Source organism: Malania oleifera, chromosome 13, assembly GCF_029873635.1.
Source record: "Malania oleifera isolate guangnan ecotype guangnan chromosome 13, ASM2987363v1, whole genome shotgun sequence".
Classification (NCBI taxonomy): Eukaryota; Viridiplantae; Streptophyta; class Magnoliopsida; order Santalales; family Ximeniaceae; genus Malania; species Malania oleifera.
The window spans coordinates 6,037,771-6,054,920 of record NC_080429.1 but is presented as its reverse complement, the minus strand read 5'-3'; the positions used below and the strand labels follow the sequence as shown (position 1 = coordinate 6,054,920).

The following is a 17,150-nucleotide window of genomic DNA, read 5'->3' as shown; positions in this document are numbered from 1 at the left end:
TTTTTAAATTCACACAAATTTAAATTCAAATCCTGAAATTCATGTTCCAAAATATTATTATAGTTAAATATGTGTAAATTTTAAAAAATATATAATATAAATTTTCACAAATACAAATTTAAGATCCAAAATTGATGTTGTCAAATAAATTATTTTTTTTTTGTTTTAAGTCAACGTTTTGTGTTCAAGAGAACATAAGTCAAATCAGGTCCTGCCAAGTGGAGGTTGTAGCAGTAGCCTTCGGTCTCGGTTGCATGTGATCTGGGCACCTGCGCGTGCCCTGGCGGCCGTAAAATGGTCTTGGTTCTTCCAAAGTAATTCTTAAACCCTACTGAGCACCCCTCCAACGTGCGCCGCTTTTCTTAACGTGCGCACCTGCTTTGCCTTATAAGTGTCGTTCTATCATCCGTCTCTCTCAACTCTCTACTCTCTCTCTCATCGGCTTCGTTTCGCGGCCCTCAAAGCCCTGCGTCCGATTTCTCACCTCGCAAAGTCGAATTCGATTTTGTCGGCGGCGAAGAAATCTCCTATTTTTACGGTATTTCTCTCTGCTATTTCAGCTGGATCTACGTGTTTCTTGTTGGGTTTTTTTGGTTGCTGAGAAAATGGAGGAAAATGGTTCTAGGGAAGATGAGAAAATGGAATTTTGAGTGTTTTATATGATGTTGTGTTGCTCTGGGAAATTCCTGAATCGAAATTTTCAGATTTTTTTTTTCATTTTTTCTTAGTATTTCATGAGCAACCAAAGATAAAATGATGCTATAATTTGTCGTTTTAGTAGAAATAGTATGTGTTTTGGTATATGCTTCGATTTAGCTGATTGAGTCAAAATTCAGCTTTGCTTGGTTTTGAATCTCTGCTTTGTGGAAAGTTTTTGTTGCGATGCTTCATCATTAAGTATGCTCCTGATTTTGAAGTGTGAGCTTCTGGGAAAGTTTTCTGATATTATTAATTTTTTTAGAAAATTAACTCATTTCTGCAGACTTGTTCCAGGCAGGCAGCTTAGAGTTCTATGCTCTTCACTGATCACTTCAAAGACTCATTATTGATTATTACTATTTTTGCCCTCTTCAAATTTTCTCAATTACTGAACAGAATGGAAGTGTTTTTTTTTTTTTTTTTTTTTTTTGATGTTGTATGTTTAGAACTGTCACTGTTATATGTTATCATTGTTTATTTTTTTGGTTAATTCTGGTATAGTCAATACTCTTTGTCGAATCAAATCTGTTCATTTATTGCAGCTTAATTCATGCCGTGAAAACTCGTTTTAGATCAGTTATTGTACAATATCTTATTAATTTGGATTAGCATGTGTTTTTCATGCTTTTTATATTTGAGAACTTTTAGTATGCTTTGTCTAATCAAATCTGATCATTTATTGCTGCTTAATTTATGCTGCAAAAAATCGATTTAGATCAGTTACTGTACAAGATCTGATTAATTTCTATTAGCATGTGTTTTTCATGCTCAAGTATGGATAATTACATGATGCTGCTATTTTACGCAAACACAACGCACGATTGAAGGCTTTTGTCTTGCCTACCTTACGGTTTGTGCCCCATTCAATTCTGGATGGTCTTCAATCAACATGGTCAAGAGACTAAGAGAGCATTTTTTTAATCCCAAAAGAGAAGTAAATTTTGACCGTATTGATCGGGGACCAATTGTTACCAGATTAGGCCAAAGGAAAATTTTCATTTTTATGCCAGGCTGTTTAACATAAATGATTAAATATAGGAGATTAGAAATTAATTTTACTTCCATGTCTGCATGTTTTTATAATATTTCTTCTCTTCTCTGGTTAGTCACTGGACCACTTTATGGCAGAGATGAGAAAGAATTTATAGAGCAATGAATCCAGATACAGAATTTTGTCTTGGACTATGTTCTATTTAGATTAAAGAATTCATTATATATGATCTTTATGATCTATCTATTTATCTCCTCTTTTTAACAGTGGCTGAGGATTAATAGTATAGTATCATTAAGATACTTGACACTAATTATTGGCTATAGGCCTGTAGTATAGTACCATTAAGATACTTGACACTAATTATTGGCTATCTTCTGGTTATCTTATTTGTTGTCATTCCAGTGTTCCCTCTTCTGGCTGAGAGTCCATACACAAGAGTTTGGTTGGCAGGGGCATTTCTATGCACCACACTAAAATGGTTTCTCTATTTAGTTATTCAGATTCTGAGCTTCTGTTATGTTTTTTGATATATTGTTTACTGCCATTTTCCAATTCCATTTTCAGAAAATATCATGTTCCCACTGCATCTGAGCCTTGCTATGTGTTTTTTATTGTTAGTTATTTCGATATGTTTGAATTTGGTTTTTAAGGTTGCCAATAACTGACAAATGTACATTACTTGTTATTACTATGTGTCACACTATCTCCGTCGAAGTGTTGGGTTCTAGGTAAGAAATGTTAGTGATTTTCTAACAATCAATAATCATGTCTTTTATTTTATTTTATTTTAGGGCAAAAGACACACCTCCGTTGAGGTTTGGCAAAAAGACAAAGACTTCTCTTAAGGTTTCAAAAATGCCATACCTCCCATGAGGTTTCAAAAATGTCATAGACCTCCCTTGAGGTTTGCCAAATGAACACAGACCTCCCCTAAAAAAACTTATTTCTTTTTCAAAATATAAAGGGAGGTTTTTGTCTTTTTGATAAACCTCGAGGGAGGTCTCTGGATTTTTTGAAATCTCAGAGGGGGAGGGGTCATTGTCTTTTTACCAAACCTCTAGAGTCGGGGGAGTTTAGTGTCTTTTTATATGTTGTACATGTGGTGAATTGATGCTCAAGGTTGTGTGTATGCTAGTTGTGTGCTGCTATTATTATTTTTTAATATCATCTTTAAATTATTCAATATGAAATCTACTGGTTTCTGTATGGGATTCTAGACTCTGATAACAAACTAATCTAGCCTTAATTGAATTGTTCTTTGGTTCTTCAATAATTTTGTACCTTTGAATAATTGTGTACTGATTCTTGCAGAGTAATTTTTTCTTATTACGGTGTACTCTCTCCTTTTAACATTCTAATTTGTCTTGGAACAGGATGTCCAACTGCCAGAAATTTTTTGCCAGTGATGCAAGTTTCTTTGAGTTAATGTCCTGCAGCTATTGATTTAGGAACAATATTCTTGAGATAGCATACAATGGATCGCTGCGATACATCAGGTTTTGTTAGTGGGGGTGTGTTGTATGTTTGTTTGACCTATTTTATTACTCCCTTTTATCCCAGAAGCCAGGTGCACCGATCTACAAAGCAGCAGGTTTGAATGTGATAGGCAGAATGTTTCTTTGAACTTGGGTGCTGCATCTCTTGTTTTGAAAAAGGAATATACTGAAGATTTCCTAGCATGGATCGTTGTGATACGTCAGGCTTTGTTAGTGGGGGTGGGCTTTGGTCTTTTGGTGACTTTTGAATCTATTGTGTTTCTGCTTTTTAACCACCAGAAGGTGGACTGTTCTTCCACAATTTTTATCAGATAGCTGTGTTTCCTCTAGCCTCTAGGTTTACATGGAAAACACCCTTCCGCATTTTACACGTAATTCAACAGCAAATGAATCCAAGAATCTGAGTGAACTTTGTAATGCTGGCGCCAGCTATTCCAGAGACACTGCCTTACGAATTGATGCCCCTACTATTTCAGTTTCTCACCTTTCCCAACCTCAGCGAGGTAAAAGGAAACAGGGTGCTGGTGATAAATCCATGGGCCTTCTAGATGGCTCTTTGCTGGATCTTGGTCTAGGCCATTCACCAAGTTCCTCAGCAAGCAAAGGAAGCCTATCATCGCTGGATCTTAGTTTGAATTTCAACCCCCACCTTGGAAATGAGAAGATACCGAATCCGTCAAAGACTTCTTGTGTTACTCCCAAGCCACTACAAGTGCAAAGACCCAAGCTTGACCTTGAATTAAGCCTGTTAACTGGGCCTGCCAAATCTGACATCACTAGCATTACTGCCAGCTGCTGCATTGCTCCAAATTCCACCTCGTTTCTGAATAATGTTGAGATACCTGTCATGGCTAGTACAGTTGAACTAGTGGATGAAGGATCGACATCATCTCGCTGGAAATTTGGGCATCTGGTGCGCCCTTTACAAACCCTGCAGAACACAGAGATTACCACTGCTTTTGACCATGTTATTGGGAATATGAATAAATCTCTAGTTGTTCCAAATCCCTTATCAACCATGGTAACTGTACCTAAAGGATCAGCCAGCAGTGCCTCTGGGTTAATTCGTCCACAACAGCAACGCAACTCCAATGTGAAAACCTGCCAGATTGAGGGCTGTGGAAAGGGAGCAAGAGGTGCCTCTGGTCGTTGCATTGCTCATGGTGGTGGCCAAAGGTGTCAAAAACCCGGCTGTCAGAAGGGAGCTGAAGGCAAGACTGTGTTTTGCAAGGCTCATGGGGGTGGCCGGAGGTGCCAACATCTTGGATGCACAAAGAGTGCTGAAGGCCGCACTGACTTCTGTATTGCCCATGGTGGTGGTAGGCGATGCAGTCATGAGGACTGCACCCGGGCTGCAAGAGGGAAGTCCGGTTTGTGTATTCGCCATGGTGGTGGCAAGAGGTGTAAGGTGGAAAATTGCACGAAGAGTGCAGAGGGGATTTCTGGATTGTGCATCTCTCATGGAGGTGGGCGTCGCTGCCAGCATCCAGCATGCACAAAGGGTGCTCAGGGGAGCACAATGTTCTGTAAAGCACACGGTGGGGGCAAAAGGTGTACAGCTCCTGGGTGCACAAAGGGTGCTGAAGGGAGCACACCGTTCTGCAAGGGTCATGGTGGCGGGAAACGGTGTACATTTGAAGGGGGTGGTGTCTGCCCAAGGAGTGTGCATGGGGGAACCTTATTCTGTGTGGCTCACGGTGGGGGTAAGAGGTGTGCTGTACCTGAATGCACCAAGAGTGCGAGAGGGAAAACAGCTTATTGTGTTCGTCATGGTGGAGGAAAAAGGTGCAAACACGAAGGTTGCGGGAAGAGTGCACAAGGCAGCACTGATTTTTGCAAGGCTCATGGTGGAGGAAAACGGTGCTCCTGGGGCCAGGTGGGATTGGGATTTGGTGATCAAGCTGCTGGCCCTTGTGATAAGTTCGCTAGGGGTAAAAGTGGCCTCTGTGCATCCCACAGTGCTCAAGTTGAAGATATGCGAGTTCATGGTGGTGACACACTGGATTCTACACTGCAAAACCCAAAACATAGTGTAATTGAGAAGATGAAGGATCCTGTTTCTGTCGGTAAGAGTCTCACATATGGCATAAAGACACTGGTCAGTGGAGGAAACTTGGTAGGTCTGAATGATAGTGAATTAAGGGGACATGGACCCCAAATGATTTCCATGCAGATTTCCCGGCATGCGAACTTTGGTAGTGAAAAAGCTGCTCCAGCTCAATTTTCACTTCCGGAAGGTAGGGTGCATGGGGGAAACCTTATGGCCATGCTTAGAGGCAATTCTGGCATTGGATCAAGCAGTGATATGTTGGAGACAGGTAAATCTTATGTGCCCTGCAGCTGGCTCTAGTCAAACTTCTCTCCGTGTGTTCGCTTTAATCTTGGTAGGCAACCTGCACATTATATAAGTAGGGTTTGCAATTGTGGATGAGGAAGTCCAAGCTTTCCCATTTCATTTATTTGCATGCATAGAATTGATTTGTTGGAAATAGCTCTAAAACATTGGGGAAAATTAGATAGGAATGTGCATGCCATTGTTATTAGGTGGTAAGCTTTCGTCCTGTAAATATCTGCACCAGTGAAAACTGGATCTTGTAAATATGTCTTATTGCAACTCTCTTGGTAGACTACTTAATTCTTTAAATAAAGTCTAGGCTTTTAAATGCTTTGTGCTTGAAAAGAAGTCTATATGGCAGATGCTTGCGCCGTTTATTCCTCTGCTCAATTTTTATGCTACTGTAAGAATAATTTCTGCCATCTTATACCCTCCAGACTTCCCTTCTAGAATTCTTTTCCTGCATCCTTCTCCCTTCAATTCCCACCATATGTTTGATTATTTCTCCGTTGAGAGTCGAGGAATTAATTCTTGTAATAAGATTAACTTAACTATGAGTTGAGGAATTAATTCTCAAGGTCATAATACCAAGGTAGTACAAAAGCAATACCTAACTCTAAATTGCAAGTATTACGGCTTGAAGTTCATAGGAGGTATTCAGACATGAATTTAAACTATTGAATAATTGGGCCAAATATATTAGCTGTTACGAGTTTTTTAAAGAAAATAATTGATTGATTAACCATGACGTTGGCTGATGCATCAATGGTTTCCATATTGAGTTGAAAGTTTCATAGCTCTGGACAGTGCGATGCTGTCAACAATCTGCTGTTTACCCAGGAATTCAACAATGATACGCATGTATAATCCTCTCTAATAAACCAAATTTCCCTGGGAGTTCAAAAACCGCAAAACAATTTTAATCATATCAAGACCATGGAAAAATAAAAGAAACTGGCGTCTGAGTAAAGTGGAATTTCTAGAAAATTACTCCAGCCTTCATGGAAAAAACAAAAAATCATTCTTTGAACTGAGAAATCCAAAATTGACTTTTAACACTGATCTGGAGTAGACAACTCCCTTAAAATTGCTTCCATCCCATTCATAATTCTGAAATAATCTGAACTAATTTGCCCAAAAGAAATCAGGAAGTGTAACAAAGCAAAGTGTTGAAACCATAGGAAATACTAAAAGCGCACAGCAAAAACAAGAGAGTTGGGGGGGGAGGGAGATGAGAGGGAGCAGGCAGACTCGTCCTGCGGCGCGGACTGTAGCAATCAAATCCAACTCGAGCAGGGGATAAGTTCTTGGCACCATAAGAACTTCGGGATTAATCGACTGCATTTGGATAACTCATTTATGTAGGTTCTCTGCCGTCTTTTCCATCTGAACCTTCCTCACCTGGATATTATGAGTGGATTGGGAACGCCAGATGGGCTGTCTGCCACTCTGAACAAGAGCGACGTCTTCTCCTTTTTTAAGCATTCCTTGCGTCTGCACATGAAACATTTTATTTTAGACGAGATATCATACTCCTTTTACTAAGACCAAAAAGACAGGCACAAAAGAATAACAGATTTGGTACAACAGCCAATCTATTTCTTGCAATTGATTGTCCAATAACAATCAGATCGACTCTAAGCAGATTCTAAATAGATGGTTTATGGTCAACAAAAAAATATAACATATCCATCGGATTTGAAGCAGCCAAACTCCAGTCCAAGTCTCTGCTAGAATATCATTAAATAACAGATTTGGTACAACAGCCAATCTATTTCTTGCAATTGGTTGTCCAATAACAATCAGATGGACTCAAAGCAGATTCTAAATAGATGGTTTATGGTCAACAAAAAAAATAACATATCCATCGGATTTGAAGCAGCCAAACTCCAGTTCAAGTCTCTGCTAGAGTATCATTGAATATGCACGGTGTTAGGGAGTAACAATGTAATGAGAAAAAGGGGGAGAGAGATACTGCTCTAATTGTATTCTCCAGGGATTTAGAATGAATCTATGATTATTTGTGTTAACGTTTGTATGGTTATTCTCTTGGATCAGAATAATATAAGTAGTCCTTTTCATGATGGTGTTTTGTTGCCTTGGATTGTGATATACCCGATTGTTATAACCTTATTCCGTGTATGTGAATATATTGCTCGTGTGATATCATATTGTTCCTTGTTTCTCTTGAGTATTGAGACTCACCTGATGCTCGTGCCTATAGACTTGAACGTGTGATTGTTGGCTGATTCGTCAGGGGAGAGCTCTCAATGAGTGCCGCACGACCCTTACTTGAGTCCTATTTTGGGGGTTCGTGACAGTTGGTATCAGAGCACAATGTGTGCGAGCACCATGAGTGGTAACATGAAAAACAAGCCTAGAAAAGTAGAGCGCATTGAGGCGCTTGAGACAAAACTTGTAACCTTGGAGAAAACGTGCTTTGAACTCCAAGAGTTGGTGGCAAAATTAATAAAGGCGTGTCAACAAAGCTTGAGGCCGCCGAAGAAAACCCTAGAGGAAATCTCTATGGGGTATCAAAATTTGAGGAGAGAATCATGGAACTTGAAAAATTCATTCTACGTGTAAAATCCCTGGAGAAAAGGCCAATAGAGCTTGAAGCCTTCCAGAGGAGTATCGAGCAATTAGAAGCCTTTGAGAGAAGGCTAGAACATATTGAGGGCATATTGCCATCTCTTCCATCCCAACGGGGAGAGTCAATAGAGCTTGAGGCCTCCTTACGAGAGCTAACGAATAATTTTGATTTCCTTACAGAAGATGTTAAGGAGTCCATTAGTATTTTAAAGGAAGATTTGAAGGAGATGGGCAATGTCCAGAGTGTTATGGACCAAGTTCAGGTTTAGAGGGATTTACAAGAGATGACGGTGAAAGTGAATGTAGTGGCGCAGATAGCCCAAAGGCCGATTACGGAACCAAGTGAGGGTATTCGATTAAACGTACCAGAACCTAAAATTTTTGGGGGTACGCGAGATGCAAAGGAACTGAATAATTTCTTCTTTAATATAGAACACTACTTCATATGCTCACGAGTTGATTTGGAGGCGCACCGGGTAAATATGACAACCGTATACCTTGTTGGGCATGCTAAATTGTGGTGGAAAACTAAATGGAATGATATTCAATACAATAAGTGTGTCATTAACACCTAGGAGGGTTTGAAACAGGCGTTGAAGACCCAATTCTATCCAGAAAATGTAAAGTACATAGCACAGTACAAAATTATGGAATTGCAATAGACCGACTCAATAAGGAGTTATGTACGAGAATATCAAACCTTAATGTTGGACATCATAGACATAACCGAATCAAATAGATTATTTCATTTTCTCCGGAGTTTGAAGACATGGCAGAAAAATGAACTGCGCCGGCAAGGTGCTAGTGACCTCTTCCACCCTTGCCACTGCTGAACGGTTGAATGATTTTTCAGACAATTCTGGGAAGTGAAATTTCCCAATGTACGCCAATAATGATGTCAGACCCAATAAAGTGTATAAGCTTGCAAATGGGGAAAGGGACAGGGAAATAAATAGTTTTTGGAAAGATAGAAAAGCGCCCATGACTAGGGAGTGAAGGGGCGGACGAACAGGTGGTGGGGAGCATCGGTTGCCGGTCTTGTGCTTCCTTTGCATGGGACTGCATCGAGTGGCAGAGTGCCTTAAACGAAAGGCTTTGAATGCTCTAAAGGCCTTTCGAGGGGAAACCAAAACCCCGACAGCCACCCCATAAGAAAAAATAGAATATAGTGGGAGCATTGAGATTTTTGGGGGCATTAGAGCGCCAAGTAGTTACCAACAAGTCTTAGGGAAAAGGCTTAATGTACGTTGATCTACTTTTGAATGGAAAGAAAATCAATGCCATGATTGATACAGGGACCACCCATAATTTTATTGCTAATACAGAAGCTCAGCGGTTAGAATTACAAGTAGACAAGGATGTGGGAAAGTTGAAAGCAGTGAATTTTGAAGTAACCACGGTGGGAGTGGCACCTAAAGTAGCCTGCCAAATGGGGTCGTGATCTGGAACAATTGATTTCACCGTGGCACCCCTCGATGACTTTGATGTGGTATTAGGGTTGGATTTTCTTAGAGTGACACGCTCAATGTGGATCCCAACTACGAATTGTCTTGTGATAATGGGAGATACACCTTGTGTGGTTCCCACAACCTACAACAGTTTCGATGAGAGGAAGTTGCTTTCAGCCCTCCAATTTAAGAAGGGAGTAAAAAAGGGAGAACCTTCTTTCGTGGTTCTACCGGTAGTTTCAGAAAATGAAGAAATAGGCGAATATCCGATTGAAATTAAGGAAGTGTTAGAAGAATTCAAGGAGGTAATCTTAGAACAGCTACCCAGAGTTTTACCACCTTGACGATAGATTGACCACGAAATTGAGCTTTTGCCGAGGGTAAAACCACCAGCACGTGCCCCTTATCGAATGGCGCCGCCTAAGTTAGCTGAATTTAGAAGGCAACAAAATGATCTAATTGCAGCAGGATTCATCCGCCCATCAAAAGCACCTTTTGGGGCCGCAGTGTTATTCTAGAAGAAACAAGATAGAAGTTTGCATTTGTGTAGATTATAAAGCTCTTAATAAGGTGACGGTTCACAACGAGTATCCCATTCCATTGATTGCCGATATTTTTTACCAGCTAAGTACAGCTAAATATTTCACTAAACTGGACTTAAGATCAGGATATCATCAAGTGCACATTGTAGAGGGAGATGAACCTAAGACCACTTGTGTCACTCAGTATGGAGCATTTGAATTCCTTGTCATGCCTTTTGGGTTAACAAATGCACCTACTACCTTTTGTACTTTAATGTATCAGGTTTTCTAGGACTACCTTGATCGATTTGTAGTCGTTTACCTTGATGACATAGTGGTTTTCAGCGCATCCTAAGAAAAGCATAAAGATCACCTTCGGCAGGTTTTTCAAAAAATCAGAGAAAACCAGTTATATGTAAAAGGGGAGAAGTGTGCTTTCGCTCAAAAGCATATTAAATTCTTGGGGCATATCATTGAAGAGGGCCAGATACGGATAGATTTAGCAAAAGTACAAACCATCAATGAATGGCAAGCACCTACATTCGTTAGAGAACTGCGATCCTTCTTGGGGTTAGCCAACTACTATCGAAAGTTTATAGAAGGGTACTCTAGAAGAGTTGTGTCGTTAACAAATTTATTGAGGAAAGGGGTACCATGGAGGTGGTCAGAAGAGTGTCAATCAGCATTTGTTGAATTAAAGAAAAAAGATTATAGGAGATCCTGTGCTAATCTTTCCTGATGTGACAAAGTCATTTGAAGTACAAGCAGATGCCTTAGACTTTGCATTAGGGGGAGTTCTTTTACAGGAATGGCATCGAGTTGCTTTTGAAAGTAGAAAATTAACGGGTGCCGAACAGAACTATACAGCGCAGGAAACGGAGCTTCTTACTGTGGTACACTGTCTCCGAGTGTGGAGGCACTATCTCTTGGGGTCCAAATTTGTGGTAAAAACTGATAATGTGGCAATTACTCACTTCTTGTCACAACCAGGACTAACATCAAAACAAGCCCTTTGGCAGGAGAAGCTAACTAAATTTAATTTGATTTTGAATACAAAGCAGGGAAAACGAATGAAGTGGAAAATGCTTTAAGCAGAAAAATCGAATTGGCAGCATTGAAACTCATAAGTCATTTATCAACTAGTAGGGTGGTGTTACCTTTGAAAGATCTTATCAGGGAACATTTAAGTACAAACCAGCAGGCGCAGACATTGAGCAAACTGATAGAAGAAGGAAGACACGACAATTTTGGGTAGAAGATGGGCTGATAATGACTAAAGGCAAGAGAGTCTACGTGCCCAAAGTTAGAAACTTGAGAAAAACCTTACTAAAAGAGTGTCATGATACATTGTGGGCTAGACATCCCGGACAGCGAAGAACTCATGCATTGACACAGGGGTACTATGGGCCAAATATACAAGACGATGTGATGAGTTATACCAAAACTTGCTTGTTTTGTCAACAAGACAAGGTAGAAAGAAAGAAGACCTCAGGTTTGTTGGAGCCATTGCTAGTACCTACAAGGCCATGGGAGAGTGTCTCTTTGAACTTCATTTCCTCATTGCCAAAGTAGAGGAGTATGACATGATTCTAGTGGTGATTGATCGATTTTCAAAGTATGCAACTTTTGTACCAGTTTCGAAGTCTTGTTCAGTAGAGAAGACAACTCAGCTATTCTTCAAGCATGTGGTGAAATATTAGGGTGCTCCAGAAAGCATAATCAGTGATAGGGATGTCAAATTCACTAGGGGATTTTGGGGTGAATTCTTTCGCTTGATGGGTTCAAACCTTAATCTGTCCACCAGCTACCACTCGCAGACAGATGGTCAAATCGAACGTTTTAATGGGATGTTGGAAGAATACTTGCGACATTTTGTTAACTCAAATTAGAAAAATTGGGTAGCTTTACTGGACACGGCACAATTTTGTTTTAACTCTATGAAATCTTCTGCGACTAATAAAAGCCCTTTTGAGATTGTGACAGGTCAACAACCAACTCTCCCGCACATTCTAGATGTTCCATACAAAGGAAATTGCCCAAAAGCATACCAATTCACAAAGAATTGATTGCAAAACATCGAAGTCACTCGAACTCAGTTAGAAAAAGCATCAAAGCGCATGAAGAAATGGGCAGACAAAGGGCGACGACCACAACAAATTGAAACTGGAGATCTGGTTCTTGTAAAAGTGTGGCCAGAGACATTTCGATTTCTTCATGACAAGGATAAAAGGCTTTTACGCCATTACGAAGGTCCAATCAAAGTGATCGAGAAGGTGGGGCATGCATCTTATCGGCTTGAACAACCGGAGTGGATGAAGAGCCACAAATGACCAGTCCATCCAGTGTTTCACATAAGCAACCTAAAGCCATTCCACATAGATGAAGCAGATATGCACCGACAAAAGATAAGGAGATCAACAATTTCCAGAAGGCAGCCTGTAAACAAAGATGTTCAGGGGATCCTTGTAGACAGAGTCGTCAATGAAGAAGGTCGTCAACAACAACAATATATGGTTCAGTGGATGGGGCTGGGAGAAGAAGAGAACAGTTGGGAAAAGGCAGAAGACCTTCAGCATGCCATACAAAATATTGAAGATTTTAGAAATTCGACAACGACATCAGCTTCAACAGCAGCAGAGTTAGGAGGCCTTCTACAACACATCGACAAGGACGTCGATAAAATGAGTGGGGGAGGATGTTAGGGAGTGACAATGTAATGGGGAAAAGGGGGAGAGAGAGAGTGCTCTAATTGTATTCTCTAGGGATTTAGAATGAATCTATGATTATTTGTGTTAACGTTTGTATGGTTATTCTTTTGGATCTGAATAATACAAGAAGTCCTTTTCATGATGGAATTTTGTTGCCTTAGATTGTGATATACCTCATTGTTGTAGCCTTATTCCGTGTATGTGAATATATTGCTCACGTGATATCATATTGTTCCTTGTTTCTCTTGAGTATTGAGACTCACTTGGTGCTCGTGCCTGCAGGCTTGAACGTGTGATTATTGGTTGACTCGTCAGGGGAGAGCTCTCAACGAGTGCCGCACAACCCTTACTTGAGTCCTATTTTGGGGGTCCATGACACATGGCATGCAAGGAAACACAATTCCTAATTAAGCAGGAGCATCAACGATAGGAGATTGTACATAGTCCAACCCAGGGACAAACTATGGCACAGATTTGACATAAATTGAGCTCTAGCTTAATGCTTCTAAAAGAGGCTAGCATGCAACGACGAAAGCAAAGTTTGAGCATGTTAAGGATTGGTGTTTCAAGGATAAACCTTTATGACCCATGTTCGACTTTACTCCCACCCCCATCACCCCCCACCACCAAAGGAAAAAAATAAAAAAGAAAAAGGATCCAAACTGGTTAGTTTAGTCATGATTCGGCTGATTCACAAGCTGTTACACCTTATTTTGACCTTGTGAAGAAGGTAAATGACTAGTTCTGAGAAATTTTACCTGCAACAAAGATAAGGCATTTGCAAAGGTTTCTTCAGCATCATCTGAGAATTGCATGAATATAGGACACACTCCTTGGTACAAAGCCAGTCTCTGTTGGATTCTCTTCCTGCAGGACCAAAGGGTCCATATGGTCAGTACATTGAATTTGAGAACTTGGCCAGCAATGATCCTAGCTTTAAATAAATCAACAGAGCTAAATTGGAATTTATGACAACGAATATGGAACCCAGAAATACTCAGCGCTGCACATAATTTGGAATTCAGGAAGAAAGAAAAATTAAAAAAAAAAAAATACACACACACACATAAAGGTAAAGAACAGTCCTCAAAAATTTTTGCAAAAACAGTTACAAACAGGGAACAGATTTTGAGGGAGGAAATAGACATGCAAGAAATACAATAAAGGAGCATATAGTGCAGTTATTATTGAACTTGGAAAGAAATTTTAGCAATTTTTTTATCAAGAAAATCACAAATTGAAGTTTAGATGTACAAGAAAATCAATATATAGCGAAGATTAGGTGTACATTTTAACCACGAGGAAGGTGTTTTGCAGGGTTCAAAAGCCTCATGTCCCAACACACGAGCACTTTTACTCTTCGAGCTAATCTATAGATCTCAGCAATAATACAAGACTTACTCATTTGTGAAGGCAAATATGGTGCCTGAAGGTCGATACTGACTCAGTAAAATAGCCATGGAGCCAGTCCTGGTGAAGACAACAATCGAGGTTCTAAGGGTGTTAGACATCATGGTTGCATGGAAAGCAAACATTTCGCTCATATGGTTCTGTAAAAAAACAAGAAGAAGTAGTTAAGTCAGAATTGATAGAACAAAATTAGAGATTAGAAGAGAGCAAAGTGCAAAAAGGGGTTGATGCAGCAACAAAATATATTAATGAGTTAAAAGTAACCTTCAAAGCCTGACCAAGGTTTGATGGAGTTTCACCACCAACTTTGGTTGCTTCAGTCCGTAATGCAACTGTGTGCATAACTTTCACAGCTTTCAGTGGGAATCTGCATGAAAAAGCAATCAATTTATAGCCAGTGTTTAGATACTCAAAAAATGATTATTACGAACAATACACAACAGCAACAACACATTATTATTGCAAATAATATGACCCAGTCCAACAATTTTTCCAACAGTTTGGTTCAACTTTTATAACTAAAACTTAATCTTAGCTCTCCTTTTTTTCTTTTCCAATTTGGGAAACTGAATTTCTTGCCACCAAAAAATTCCAAAATCAGGTTATGCACTGTGGTGGTCCCAATTCCCAAACACTTCTTCATGTTAGTTACACCTGCATTGCAAATAGAGTGCTAGAAACTGCAAACAATGCACTTACTTTCCATGAGCAGTTTCTCCAGAAAGCATGATTGCATCAGCACCTTCTCTAACAGCAATAGCAATGTCGGAAACCTCTGCTCGTGTTGGTGTTGGATGAACAATCATGCTTTCAAGCATGTTGGTTGCAACAATAACAGCTTTCCCCATGCTGCGGCATATCCTAATTATCTCCTCCTGCATTTTGTGGTTAACTTACTGGATAATATCTGTTACTAATTTAAAGAAAATGAATTCTGTGATGACATTATCTCTATCATCACTGGTCTATCTAAATCAAGGAATTAGAAACTACCTGCAACAGTGGAACTTCCTCTATAGGGAGCTCAGCACCAAGATCTCCTCTTGCAACCATAGCCTAGAAGAAGAAAAGCACAGATTAGTTTCAGAATGTAGGGACGATTAACTAAAGATGCAACAAATGTGCAATATAGCAACAGATATTATTTTTTTTAAAAAGCAACGCAAAAAAATCATGTGTTACCCCATCAGAGGCTGCAATAATCGAATGCAAATTTGGAATAGAATCTGCACTTTCAATTTTCACAGTAACATGTATATCTGCGCCACAGCCTGCCAAAACAATAACAAAAGGCTAAATATAAGTTGTAAACTTTAAAGAAGCACAGGGGCCAGGTATATCAAACAAAATATGTTTCCCATTATGAAAAATTTATTAGTGTTTACTTTTCAGATAATTCTTCAATTCATGAACCACTTTTGCATCTTTGACAAAGGAAACAGCATAAAAATCAACTTTATTGTCCACTCCAAACTTGATATCATCCCAGTCCTTTTCTGCACAAACCAAAGCAATTAGTTATATTCATTTCCAGAATGATATGAGATAGTACAAAAAACACTGCAAGCAACAAGATTCAAGGTTCAACCAGTGATGGATGGCAGCGTAGCACTTTTCCCTCGAACATTTAGATGTCGTCTAGATTTAAGCTCTCCTCCATCGACAACTTCACATTTCACTGAATCTTCTGTCTTGGACTTGACCACTAATGTCATCATTCCACCTAGGAATCAATAAAAAGTCAATGGAGTGCAATCATCTCAGAACAATGTGCTTTCAATCTTATTACCAATACAGTTTGCTGATCATATAATTAAAAATGAACTGAAGCACCAAAAATTAGGCTTAATATTGAAATTATCTAGAAGGCAAGAAGCTAACTATGTTTCATGGACAAGAACCATTGCCAACTGATGCAGCATATCCCTTTGAGGATCTCAGAGTTCAATGACGAGGCTATGACCATGGAATAATTGGTCATTAAGAAACTGATAATGTGATAGAGAAGCCTAGTTCTCAGTGTCAAGGAATTTATTATTTAGTGAAACTTATGTCTTCCAAAAAGAGAGTTAAGAATGGAATTGTAAGAATAGAAGAGGAATCACCAGAATGTAATTTCTCCCTCATTTCTGCAAACCAAAGATGGGAATGGTCGAATGTGAATCAAGTTCAAAATTTCAATTACATTCCAGCCTTGATTCCATGAACCAAGTGGGAGATTAGTGTTTTCCAAATATTTAATAACTTCCAACAAACAGGAGATATTATAATTGCGTTTGTACAAGACAGACTGTGCATGCACCAATGTGCACATAATACATACATACACCTATCAATGCACAATCAAAGTTCCACAACTTTATTTCTCAATTCCAATTGAATAAAACTAACAAATAGGCCTTTCACAAGCTTACAATGCTTGGAAAGATAAGGAACTATATGTCAAAGCTTGATATACATTGTTGACCCACAACCTAACAACTTAAGTTTTTACTTTTTAGGTGAAGTGGTAGCCTACAATGGTATCAAAGGACAGAGGCATGGTTTGCCATGAGGTACTGGGTCCTAGACTTGTCCGCATTTATCATGTGGTAGTTAAAAATTATCTTATTCCTGGTAACGAGGGCTATTTATCATTTGTTTCTCTCTCTACATAGACTACATGCAAGTAGGCCGCATATGTGGGATAATGTTAGAGCTAGATATACGTTGTGGGCACACAACCCAACAGGTTAAGCTTTAAGGTGAAGTGGCAATCTAAGACTATAGTTAGAAACCTAAAATAAGCTAAAATATTAAGTTCCTAAATAATAACCCTATAATATTGAAGATACAATACTAATATAATTACCCAAATAAAAGAAACAATAAATACAATGAAAATTAGAAGAATAAAATATCCTTTGCTCAAATGTAGCAATCAATGATGTAATTTCAGTCATGGTAG

General features: G+C 39.3%; 2 protein-coding genes across 3 annotated transcripts in view; one reads left to right on the top strand and one right to left on the bottom strand.

Moving 5' to 3' along the window:
- Positions 1-348: 348 nt before the first annotated feature.
- LOC131145436 (uncharacterized) lies at positions 349-13,561 on the top strand. Of its 2 annotated transcripts, XM_058094513.1 has the most exons (3): positions 400-538; positions 3,067-5,507; positions 13,076-13,561. In XM_058094513.1, the coding sequence occupies exons 2-3, from the start codon at positions 3,533-3,535 to the stop codon at positions 13,087-13,089; spliced, it is 1,989 nt and encodes a 662-aa protein (XP_057950496.1). In that variant the 5' UTR covers positions 400-538; positions 3,067-3,532; the 3' UTR covers positions 13,090-13,561. The 2 variants fall into 2 exon arrangements, with proteins under 2 accessions (XP_057950495.1, XP_057950496.1); XM_058094512.1 differs by lacking the exon at positions 13,076-13,561 and having other exon boundaries at positions 349-538; positions 3,067-5,869.
- LOC131145437 (plastidial pyruvate kinase 2) overlaps positions 6,570-17,150 on the bottom strand; it is a 26,866-nt gene continuing 16,285 nt past the window's right edge. Inside the window, exons 4-12 of the mRNA XM_058094514.1 lie at positions 15,792-15,926; positions 15,589-15,699; positions 15,386-15,474; positions 15,197-15,259; positions 14,903-15,078; positions 14,468-14,570; positions 14,195-14,343; positions 13,552-13,660; positions 6,570-7,018 (exon numbers count right to left, since the gene is read on the bottom strand). Coding sequence (XP_057950497.1) covers positions 6,878-7,018; positions 13,552-13,660; positions 14,195-14,343; positions 14,468-14,570; positions 14,903-15,078; positions 15,197-15,259; positions 15,386-15,474; positions 15,589-15,699; positions 15,792-15,926 — 1,076 coding nt within the window. The 3' untranslated portion in view covers positions 6,570-6,877. The remainder of the gene's footprint in view (positions 7,019-13,551; positions 13,661-14,194; positions 14,344-14,467; positions 14,571-14,902; positions 15,079-15,196; positions 15,260-15,385; positions 15,475-15,588; positions 15,700-15,791; positions 15,927-17,150) is intronic.